This window comes from Strongylocentrotus purpuratus, unplaced genomic scaffold (genome assembly GCF_000002235.5).
Source record: "Strongylocentrotus purpuratus isolate Spur 01 unplaced genomic scaffold, Spur_5.0 spur5_scaffold_5, whole genome shotgun sequence".
Taxonomy (NCBI): domain Eukaryota; kingdom Metazoa; phylum Echinodermata; class Echinoidea; order Camarodonta; family Strongylocentrotidae; genus Strongylocentrotus; species Strongylocentrotus purpuratus.
Window position 1 is genome coordinate 23,056,310 of NW_022145611.1, and position 11,152 is coordinate 23,067,461.

General features: G+C 36.0%; 1 protein-coding gene across 1 annotated transcript in view; it reads right to left on the bottom strand.

Annotated features, from left to right (window-relative positions):
* The window catches only part of LOC592871 (spectrin beta chain, non-erythrocytic 5), a 64,243-nt gene extending 55,624 nt beyond the window's left edge, over positions 1-8,619 (bottom strand). The window contains exons 1-4 of the mRNA XM_030999134.1: positions 8,476-8,619; positions 6,019-6,167; positions 4,028-4,195; positions 513-629 (exon numbers count right to left, since the gene is read on the bottom strand). Coding sequence (XP_030854994.1) covers positions 513-629; positions 4,028-4,195; positions 6,019-6,147 — 414 coding nt within the window. The 5' untranslated portion in view covers positions 6,148-6,167; positions 8,476-8,619. The remainder of the gene's footprint in view (positions 1-512; positions 630-4,027; positions 4,196-6,018; positions 6,168-8,475) is intronic.
* Positions 8,620-11,152: the final 2,533 nt, after the last annotated feature.

The following is an 11,152-nucleotide window of genomic DNA, read 5'->3' on the forward strand; positions in this document are numbered from 1 at the left end:
AAGTTACAACATCCAGAAAAAATAAATGTTGTGATGAATCCTTAGTGTCTTTACTTCTTTACGATTACATATTCGCTCTGAATGTTGGCAAAACAAAAATTATGAACATGTATGAAATACGTCTTGTCAACACAAAGAGTACATATGAGCTTTCACCCCCCCCCCCCTTTCTCTTCTCTCTCTCTCTCTTTTTTCCCCCTTCATTTTCTGATCCATAATTGGACTTCATTTTGTGGAATATTAGGTTACATGTGTTATTTCAACAGACACATAAATACACAAGTAGAGAAGCATTTCTTTACACCTTTTGGTTTTTAAATTTAATTTTGATATGCATGATATATTCCACAACACTCTGATTGGAATCCATTTTCTTCATATCCAAAAGAAAACTTTAAAATTACCTCAAAATGTTTAATAAATAAGTTGAATTTCAAGATTTTCTTCCAACATTGTAAAAACGTGCATAAATATTACTGATCATCTCTATTTGGTGTAAATATAATACTCACTTCAACCTGGATATCTTGAATCTGAAATCTAAGAATAACAGTCCAGATCAACCCTAGTATGAGACGAGTGTTGCCATCAGCAATGTCCTCAGCACCAATACTTTCAAGACGTACTTTCTGCAAAAACACAAGTGACAATTAAATCAATGGATGAAAACAGACATGTTGACATTGTATACTGAAGTTTATTTATTCCACATTTTGCATAAGAAAACAGTTTATATTTTTTCCTTCTTTTTTTTTTATATACAAGCAAATATTGTATACATGTAAGAGTAGATTTCACACAAGAAAAAAAATATTAAAGATTTCAAATCCAAGTATAATGTACGTAAAATAAGTACAAAAATTTCGAAATATGTAGATATAACAGGCAAAGTAAAACAATGTAAAATGTGAGGAGCCTAAATAATAAGCATACCGGTAGCTTGTATATGAATAGGCTCCCATATATATATATATATATACCGGTATGTATTTATGTATATATACATGTATATGTATGTACAAAAATACTAAAAAGCAACAATGATCATTTCGTGTAGCATATATGTAGAGACATACATGTATATCCATAGTTAAAATCTTTTCAAAAACTAAAGTGTGTATTATCAACGATCTCAAGGCAGAAATAAGTGTATTCTTCAAGCATGGCAAAGTTTGAATGAACAAAAGATAATGGCATATTCATCTTATTTAGAATCAAAATAGAAAAATTATGTAAATAATAAGACACAAGGTTTCTTGAATGGTTTACCAAAAACTCATATTTATATTCCAAATTAAAATCTTAATGTAAAACTCTCCCTTACCTACTAAAACAAACATAAAGAAAGATTTGTTAAAGTATGAATCTTAACAATGACAACAGCTAGAGCCAATTAACTCCATGTGGGGTCATATGGTAAACATAGATGATACCTCGATGGAACTGTATTCATCGGGTTAAAAGAGATTAATGAGCCATATGCAGTACAGGAAATAATTAAACTGTTTAAAAAAATCAATATCTCCTGAGATTTCCACCTTAGGACCACTATGTCAACAAACTTTGTGTACCTAGTAACACATGTTTCTGGAGACTTAAGATCAATAATGTTAGTTGCACCAATGCAGTGTGACTGCAAAGCTCTCTCTTTGTTTTTCGTGCTGCTGTTAATTGCTCTTGATATTTGCATAGCAAATCACTCCTATTTTACAAGCTTTGTAGTATGTTTACAAATGCTCCAAAGTAAAGAATCACAGGGACAAGGGTGGGACTACACACTATACACAAATGAAGTGTACATCATAGGCCTAATATGAATGTTATCATCACATACATATCTTGTTCCCTGATTGCACCAAATTTTCTCTGTTTACACCTTTAAATTGTACAGTGTAAAAAGTTTGACTTTTTTTAAATAAAATATTTCCGTAAAGAAAGTATTGTATCTGCTAAATTTAGCTTTTGCATATACATGTAGGTACACAGTTTGCAAGAATATCTTTTTGCAAGAAGCAAAAAAACAAACAAAAACTTATTCCTAAACAAGTTTTATCAACTGAATACACATTTAACAAACTGACTTAATTTCAACAACATTAAAGGTGAAATTCAAAGAAAATCACAAGTATGTCAAATTATAATGAGTTTAGTGTATACAAATGTGATGGCATGTCACACCATTCAAAAGGAGATATGACCCGATTCCGATAACTAAAATCTTTTGCTTGTAAATGCACAGGATAGGGGTTAATTAACAATCAAAGAAACCAGACTTTCAAATCGAAAAAACCCCCCCGAATGATATTAAGGCCGGCATTTGTTCCCTCTTGAAACGCCAAACATACCGCGGTGTGTGCAGCTGAATATTCAATGGCGTCTTATTTTGTTTACAAGCGACAGATTCCTTTATTTTTGTATCGCTGCATTTGTCATCAAAATAAAAACATGTGCAGGGTTTAGAGTGAGGCAATATATTATACATTTAGCCTGACGGTAGTGAAGTAAGAGAAAGAACTCAAGAGAAGATGAAAACACAGGCACTGAAAATGTGTGAGATGTCATGGGACATCGTCTGCTTGTGCAAATCGTGTCCATACTGTGATCTCACACATCTCAGCAGCGTTCGGAGAGCTCTTCAGGTGCTATGACGAGGCTGTATTTAAGCGTTTATAATTTATAATAATCATTACTTTGAATGTTTCCAAGCATTGAATTTTGATAACCTTGTCGAATCAAAGTTTCAACTTTGCAATAATGAATTTAAGTTAGTTTTTAAAATCAATGAATATATACTTTAACCTTTCTTGAGGATTTGCGATTCCACAAAACAACCATTAAAAATAAGTAGTAAAATGGAGCCACATAATTTTATTTTATGCGCAGCTCAGATAAGTAAGCCAAAACTGTACTCTGGACTCCATTATCAATTTAACAGACAAGAGTACGGGATTTATTGTTGCAAAGTGTACAAAGTATACAAACTGCACATGTACATGTACTGTGTTTCTTACATTATAAATGCAAATGATTATGGCACAGTTCTTTGCTACGTATTTTATGGTTATGCAAAACAATACTGTAATTGTAGAATATGAGATGATGCATCCTCTCCACAAAGTGGGCAAACAAAAAACTCACAAGCCCACTCCCTCTCATTTTAGGATATTCACATAATATTTCTTTTACTCCATCATCAGGCAAATAGAGTGATTGTCTAAGAACTTTAAAAAAAACTAAATTGTGATGTTTACCTACAATCAGGTCATCTTCATGAGAGCAACACATTAGGCCTAAAATAAAAACTTGTTGGATTGCCCTTTGCGACAGACCCAAAAATCTGAAAATCTATGGTCGGCATTTTAAAAAAGTTTTTTTTTTTTTTTTACCATTTTTTAGATTTTTTTACCATTTTTTAGATTTTTTTTTATTAATGAATAGAAAAACATGTATTTTGATTGTTTAAATGAGATATGAATGAATAAAATAAAATTCTTTCCAAATTCTCACTCATCTTCAAAGTTTTGCCCTAGTTTCAAAATCCTACTAGCGTAAACTTGCACATAGGTAGACCCCGGCCTCGTGTACGTGTTTATAGGCCCGTTTATACCATGCACTGCACCAGCTAGAAACCAAGGAGATTTGGGCGACGGTCGCTGTTTCTACGAAAAGGCTCACAACACTTTTATATTTTTTGAAGGCACTAAAAAACATTGAAAACTGACAAATATCGGCCAAAAGAGGGCGACAAAAAAAACTTTTCCGACCGACTGACCCATGTTTTGGCACCCAAAGGGCAATGCAACAAGTTTTTATTTTAGGCCTTATTGAAAGACCTGGCCTGTCTTGTAAAGAGTTGATATCAATCACAACTTTGTTCATAAGAGATAGGAGACTGCAAACTTGTGATTGATTGGAGGACTTACAGTTGATTTGTATCAATCGTTTTATTAATGTGATATTTTAGTTATCTCTACCAATGTCAAAGCGAATTCAATTTCACTGAATCAAGTTGACAGGCCTGACTAACCTTGGATGAGAGGAACTTGAGTGCCTTATTGATGTTCTCCATCTTCTGTACTCTAAGCTTGCCATGGTTGGGTCGTCCTACCGACTCACCAGAGATGACCTCAAGGAGACGCATCAGAGCCTTACCATCATGGAGGTCCTCAAATAGATTCTGAATGTGAAGGTTTGCCTGCAAGGAGGGGGACCAAAAAGAGTGAGGTAAATGTTATGAAGAAAACTAGCCAGAAATTTGATGCCTAACATTAACCAAAATAATAAGGCTGGGATAATACGATAGAGTGGTGTAAAACTAGTGAAAAATAACTTACATGTTTAATTTTTTTAAATTTTACAAATCATATTATCTGGCAGGTTAGGTGTATTACAATGTATTTAAAAACAGTGAGGAATACACAACACTCCAAATAAATCTACATGTACATCAGCAACATGTACACAGCAACAGCAATAACAAAATAATAATAATATCAATAATTATATACCTCACTTAAGAAATCCAGCCATCTGATTGGTCGAAATTGCATTCATAAACTTCAACTATTTCCGTAAAAATCCCAGTAACCATGGTTATTGGGAAAATAGTTCAGTCTCCACGGTTACCCCATAGGTTTACATATGTTAAAAAATGGTCTGAGCGATCGAGACTACCGTACGTGTGCGAAGAATTGGTCGCTATATTTTACCAATTTTGTAATACAACTAGCAGCGAATCCGGGCTAACTCGCCCCACGGGACATCTCGCCCCAGCATCAAAGACTGGGTCGAGATGTCCCGACACGATTCATCGATCGAGAGATACCAATGTGTATATGTTTGTGCTCATTGTACATTTTAGACGATATGGCTGATATTTGTTCACATTCTTTCATCCTGGCCGTTAATTAGCAGACTACTGGTATCTCTCGATCGATAAATCATGTCGGGATATCTCGCTGGGGCGAGATGTCCCGTGGGGCGAGTTAGCCCGACTCCCTAGTAGCTGCGCCAGCGCAGACGACCGACTGTACTAGGCCAAAATGGCTGAATTAGAAACACTCCCAAGATTTTGACTTCTGGATGAGGATCAAATGCAAGACATGCTGACAGCAAGAACTCCAAAAAGGGTACGTGAAATCTTCCATAATTTTTTCAGTAGCCCTAGATCTAGATTCTAGTACGCGACAACCAGATGCTGGTGATTGTAGTGATTTGTACGTCACGGACAGATGCAGATCCTTCCCGTAGAGATTACACACATCCCTATGCATTTCCATTGGCCATTGCACATTCGATCATGCTAGATTGGTCGATGTTTTAATTACCAGAGATTCAAACTAATATTGCTTGTGATCCTGAAGGTGATACTCAATAAGTGAGGTGTCATATGAAAGCGCACTAGCGCAGGTTTTTCTCCATATTCCCCACAGGGCCGGCCCACCCCCAAAATTGTAAAAATATCTTGCTTAGACTAGTACTGATCTAGATCTAGTCTACTCTCAAAGAAACAATCATAAAAAACAACCGTGCAGATAAACTAGAAAAAGGCCAAGGTGGTGTCATAATTTTTTTGGCATATAAAAGTATTAATGACTGCTTTAATATTCGAGAAATAGTTGTTTTTATACGCTCTCGGGAAGGTTACAATTGGGCTATTGCCCTCGGCACGCCTCGGGCAATAGCACAATTCTAACCTTCCCTTGAGCGAATAAAAACAACTATTTCTCTCAAAGCAGTCATTAATACTATATTACATGCCTGTTGTAATGTTTCTAAGAACAAGAAATAACATCAAGGAGGAGAAGAAGCACTTGTGCTTTACAACACCCCTATAGAAAATATGGTATGACCACACAAATTTGTTTTCTTTCATAATTTTTTATTTTGAATCGTGAAGAGACGATAAACGAGACATCCACAAATCACGTTCGTGCAGTGGGGTTCGATATATAGAAACGCTGATTCTGAGCGGCAAGTCACGATAAACGCACCCATACATACACGTGATGTACATACCTTTGCCAAATGAGAGTTGATCCATTTAGTGAAAGTCTTCTTTTGAATGGCAATGCGTTCCTCTTGTAGAGCATGGATGCGCCCCTTCTCAAAGTGACTGGCACCTTGGCCTGACCCTACAGAGGCCATGATCTTGGAAGATCAGTCAGCTATTAAATGAGGAAAACAACAATAAACATTGATAAAACATTTTGTATTGCTTAGGTGTATAAAAACTGTATAAACGGATCTGCAAAATAGCATGTCAAAATACTGTATCCCCTCGGCAGGCCAATCAAATAGGATGGTTTGTTTGAAAATGGCAAGTTCAAGAAAATACACTTTAAAGATAAAGACCAGTTATGGTTATGCGATTGCATTGTGAAAGAAACGTTGTGGAATCAATCTGAAAAGGTTGATCATCTAGCATATAAGTATTGGTGTGTACTGCAACTTCTGCAAGGTTCTGGAATCATCAAAATGATAAGAAATTTGGCTCGGTCTTCGTAATGTTACAAGCACTGTACACAGAAAGATGTATATGGGACTACGCACACGTGCGCGACACATGCATTTTATCTATCACGTCCAAATAGATAATCTAATTTACCAAATATATCAATTAGTAGGTGGTTTCCCGGCAAAATTTTAATCATCATATATATTAGTCAAAACATATTCTTTCACATGATTGGTAAGAACTTCCATTTCATTTTTTGAGAGGGGGGCGTTTCCAAAACTGGTCTTTACCTTTAAGAAGTCCCTTCTAAATATTTTAAAGACTGACTGAAAACTGAATTTTCATGGAATCCTCTACATTTCATGTATTTTATAAATGCTAATCAATGGTGATACTCTGCAAAAGGGATGACTTACGGTAAGAGAAATATGAAACAGTGGAATGCAGCAACCCAATCTTAGATAATTTTTTTAATTGAAACGCAAAAGGTTACAATTGCATAACATTTATCAATGTCATTCTATGATTGATGATATCAGACCATAACAATCATGCAATAGTAAGGCCAAATAAAAAAAAAACATGTTTAGCTTCCTGTTTTTTTGAAAAATAGGAAGGAGGAGGCCCTTTTTTTTTTTTTTCAAAATGGTCGCTCAGCACATTTTCCCTCACAGTCGGGCTATTTTTCAAGATGGCCGCCGACATTTTTTTTTTTTTTTAAATCAGAAATAGATCCATTTTTAGCAGTTTTTCATGTTTTTTTCTTAAAAAAAAAAACAAAATAGGAGGCGGCCCCAAATAGGAAGCAGACAGGGACGCTAAACATGCAAACTTTTTTAAATGGCCTAAGAGAGCATGGCTACGAGTAAGTTAAAAGGTAGGCCTCTACAAAGAGAGATCCAAAGGGTAGGTAGAAAGACGTAGTGAGATTGACTAAAACTTACAGCGTAAAATAGAGACAGTAATATAGTCAAAGAGATGTCAGTGAAATAATACAAACATAAGGCTTACTGTCACTGCTTAATATCAAAATTTTGTCGCTAGTATGCTTTTGCACCGCCACAGTGCATGCCTCATTCCGTCACACACGTTGGTTTCCTCAATGTCACTTCATTGACTATACACATGACTTGCATATGACGGAATGAAGCACACGCATCCTGGTCTCCATCGACTCTAAACATAACTTGTGACTTGTGTGTGACCAAGAATAACTGAAATGTTTGTTGATTTTTCTATTTCATGTGTGAAGTGCTTTACCTGTTTAAAGACTGACATGTCAAAATCTCTGTGGTGTGACGTAATATTACGTATTGACATTGCCATTGAAGTTAAGTTGAGCTTAAGGTAAGTAGGCCCTCTCTCACTTAAATTTGAAACCACTCGAGCAGATTGGCCAATGGGAGTGCGTAAACTCACTGTACAGCGCTCAATGCGCAAAGTTTTTCGTGGCCAGACAAGACTACATCATGAGCGCGTTGCCCAGTGCAAGTCCAGGATTAGTCTAGTTAGCATCAAAGTTTTTACATGCACAAATACAAAATGAGAAACATCCCCATATGTGACAAATCTTTAAATTTTACGCTTATTGTAGCGATCCAAACTGGTGCATTTTGGTTTTTGGATGATTTTGGATGATCACATGTTTTTGCATGCAACAACAAAATAATTCATAATTGACACAACAATTAACAGATTAAAGTTTAGTAAGATTTCCTCTTTTGAATGGCATAAAGGAAATGAAGTCGATTTCATAAATTTATAGAATTATTATTTTTTGAAAATACAAGTAAACTTAAGTGCACATGCACAAGCTAGAGTAGACAATTGTTCTGGTTCAACTCCGACATCGCGAGCGAATCCTGACTTTGATCTATCGGAGAACACTAGGCGCACCGCGCCAGTGGAGCTTGCTACGATCGTGCACCGCCCACCGTCAATACCGTTTTCAACTTCGACACGAAGACCACTACAAAAACAACATTAACGTCCAATAAATACGTAATATTTCAACTTACCTTCTAGTCATTCATAATACCAATGATATTCTTTATTGTATAAATGATGGAGGAATACTTAAACCATCGTATAACAACAATTTAAATCAGATATTTTTTAAATATTTCGTCCAAGGCAAAGATCGCGTAACCACTGTAAACCATTTCGACTGCAACGGAAGTGCAAAAAAAATAAAAGATGCCTTCTTGACAATAGTCAAAATGTGTCTTTGTTTGTTGATCATCACGAAAAGGGGAGTGGTGCCACAGTACCATGATCAGGAAAAAAATGACTAGATTTTACAGGAGAGGAGGGGAGGGGGCAAAAGTTAATTATTTTGTTTAAGGATATAGTTTCAGTCAATGCTTAGATATAAGCAAGAATTTAGAATGTTAAAAAGTTTCATGCAAGATCAAACTACAAGGCGATTTTCCCTCAGGCTTTTTGCAATCTCTCTCTCGATCCCGTCAAACTTCTTTCTTTTTCATTTCTCCCTAATTGATAATATTTTTAAATATTTTTTTTATTGCTATTTTATAGATAATATTACATGTAACTATACGATATATATGCTATACACTATAGTATACGATTAAAAGACATGAATGAAAAAGAAGAGGAGAATTGTGAACTTCTGCCCGGAGCCAGATTAGCATTATGTATAGAGTGAGAGAATACCAAACTAGATGTTTATCAAACAATTCATTGAAATAAAAATGAAATCCCGGATTTAAACGAGAAGAAAAAGAAAAGGAAAACTCAGGACAATTACCTCCCCCCCCCCCCCCCCCCCCCCCCCTCCCTCTACGACCATCTCTCTAGACTCTAGTACATCGCGGCCATGACCAAGCACCCCCTCCCTGCGTGCAGGGCACATTAAAGCATAATTGAGGGGATTGAGTCGGGAAGAATATAATATATTGCAATATTTCTAAACATTCAGCCAGTTAATAGACGACCTCCTGTAGTAATGAAAATGCACGTTCTATAAAGGGCATGGACTAAAGAAGTTAGACCCCAAAAGACAAAACATAAGGCCCTATAAAAACGAACCTTACATAGTTTGACGGTATACTTGATGAAACCAATATGATTGTGAAAAAAGTGGCACGGAAGATATGTAAACAAAAGCTGATGCCTTACTTTTGCTCTTCCTTCCTTCCTTTCTCTCCTTTTCCCTTCCTTTCTGCGTTCCTTTTTTTTTTTATTTCTGTTTTTGGAATTGAGTTGGAGCAGCCCTCTGAAGTGCCCCCCCCCCTCCTCTCTCTCTCTCTCTCTCTCTCTCTCTCTCTCTCTCTCTCTCTCTTTCTCTCTGTGCCTCCGTATACCTTTCCTACCGGCACCCTAACATTCGGGACTCACTCTGCGACATCGACGTACCAATAGGCACAATATTGTGCACATCATTTTACTCACATTATGTAGGCCAAATGTATTTATTATAATAATGCAAATGTCCAACCTATAAGCATGGACTAGTTAGCAGATCTATACAGAGGGACAACATCGCCCCTGCCAATTTGGGATCAATTGCAAATAATTTTTAGTCTCCGGCCCCTTCAGAATCTCAGATAATTTTGACTGAGGTGGGTAGGCCTACTTTTTATACTTTGATAGGGTCGCCTTGTCTGCATTTCTGATAGAAAACAGGTGTATCAAACATTATGAAAAGATGGTGTGTTAATTAGAAACACTTTACCGGCCTCATCAAATGAAAGGATCCACTCAAGCAAACAGGCCTTTTCAACTCACAGGTAGAGGGTTGTATCAAGGAGGATATTTTTTAGGATACCTATTAAATTATTTTGAATGACATCGACAAAAGGAATCGATCTTTCCACCTGTAACTATAAAACTGGATTAGGCCATGTAAAATTGATTTCATGTTGATCGTCCCCGCCCGCTTCCTTTTTGGGGGCCGCCTCCTATTTTTTGTTATTTGTTATTTTTTTTTTTTTTTTTTTTTTTTTTTTTTTTTTGAAATTTATTTTGATTTTTTTTTTTTTTTTGAAAGAAAAAAAACATGAAAAACACTGCTAAAATGGCTCTATTTCTGATTTAAAAAAAAAAAAATTGTCGGCGGCCATCTTGAAAAAAAATAGCCTCGACTGTCAGGGAAAATGTACCGAGCGGCCATTTTGAGCGGCCATTTTGAAATATCAAATATCAAATAACATGGTACACCCTCCTCCTCTTTTTCAAAAAATCCGGACGATCAACATGTAATCAATTTTACATGGCCTTAGTCATAAGATCCGTTTTGTGCGGAAGATAGTATAGAGAGATAACAAAAATGGTGACTTTTACCGGTAGTAAAATGTGAAAACACACTTCACCAAATTTACATTTGCTAATGACAACTTCTGAAAATGGTATAACAGACTTTTGTTTAAATCAAATCAGTAAGAAGCACAGGTTCGGAGGTCATTTGACTGAATGAGGAGGGGTAAGAGATCATGGAAATTGAAAAGAGAGAGGGGCCGGGAGGGGGGAGAGAGAGAGAGAGAGAGAGAGAGAGAGAGAGAGAGAGCCTGGGTTTTTAAAAGGGGGGTATAATTGGGGGGGGGAGGAGATGTCTAACTTATAGAATAAAAGAAAAATAAACCCATAATAAATCAATATGTTGAACCGTTGATATGTGTTTCGTACGTTCTTTTATTTATGACCGAGTGTAGTTTTCAACAAAATTTACAAAAT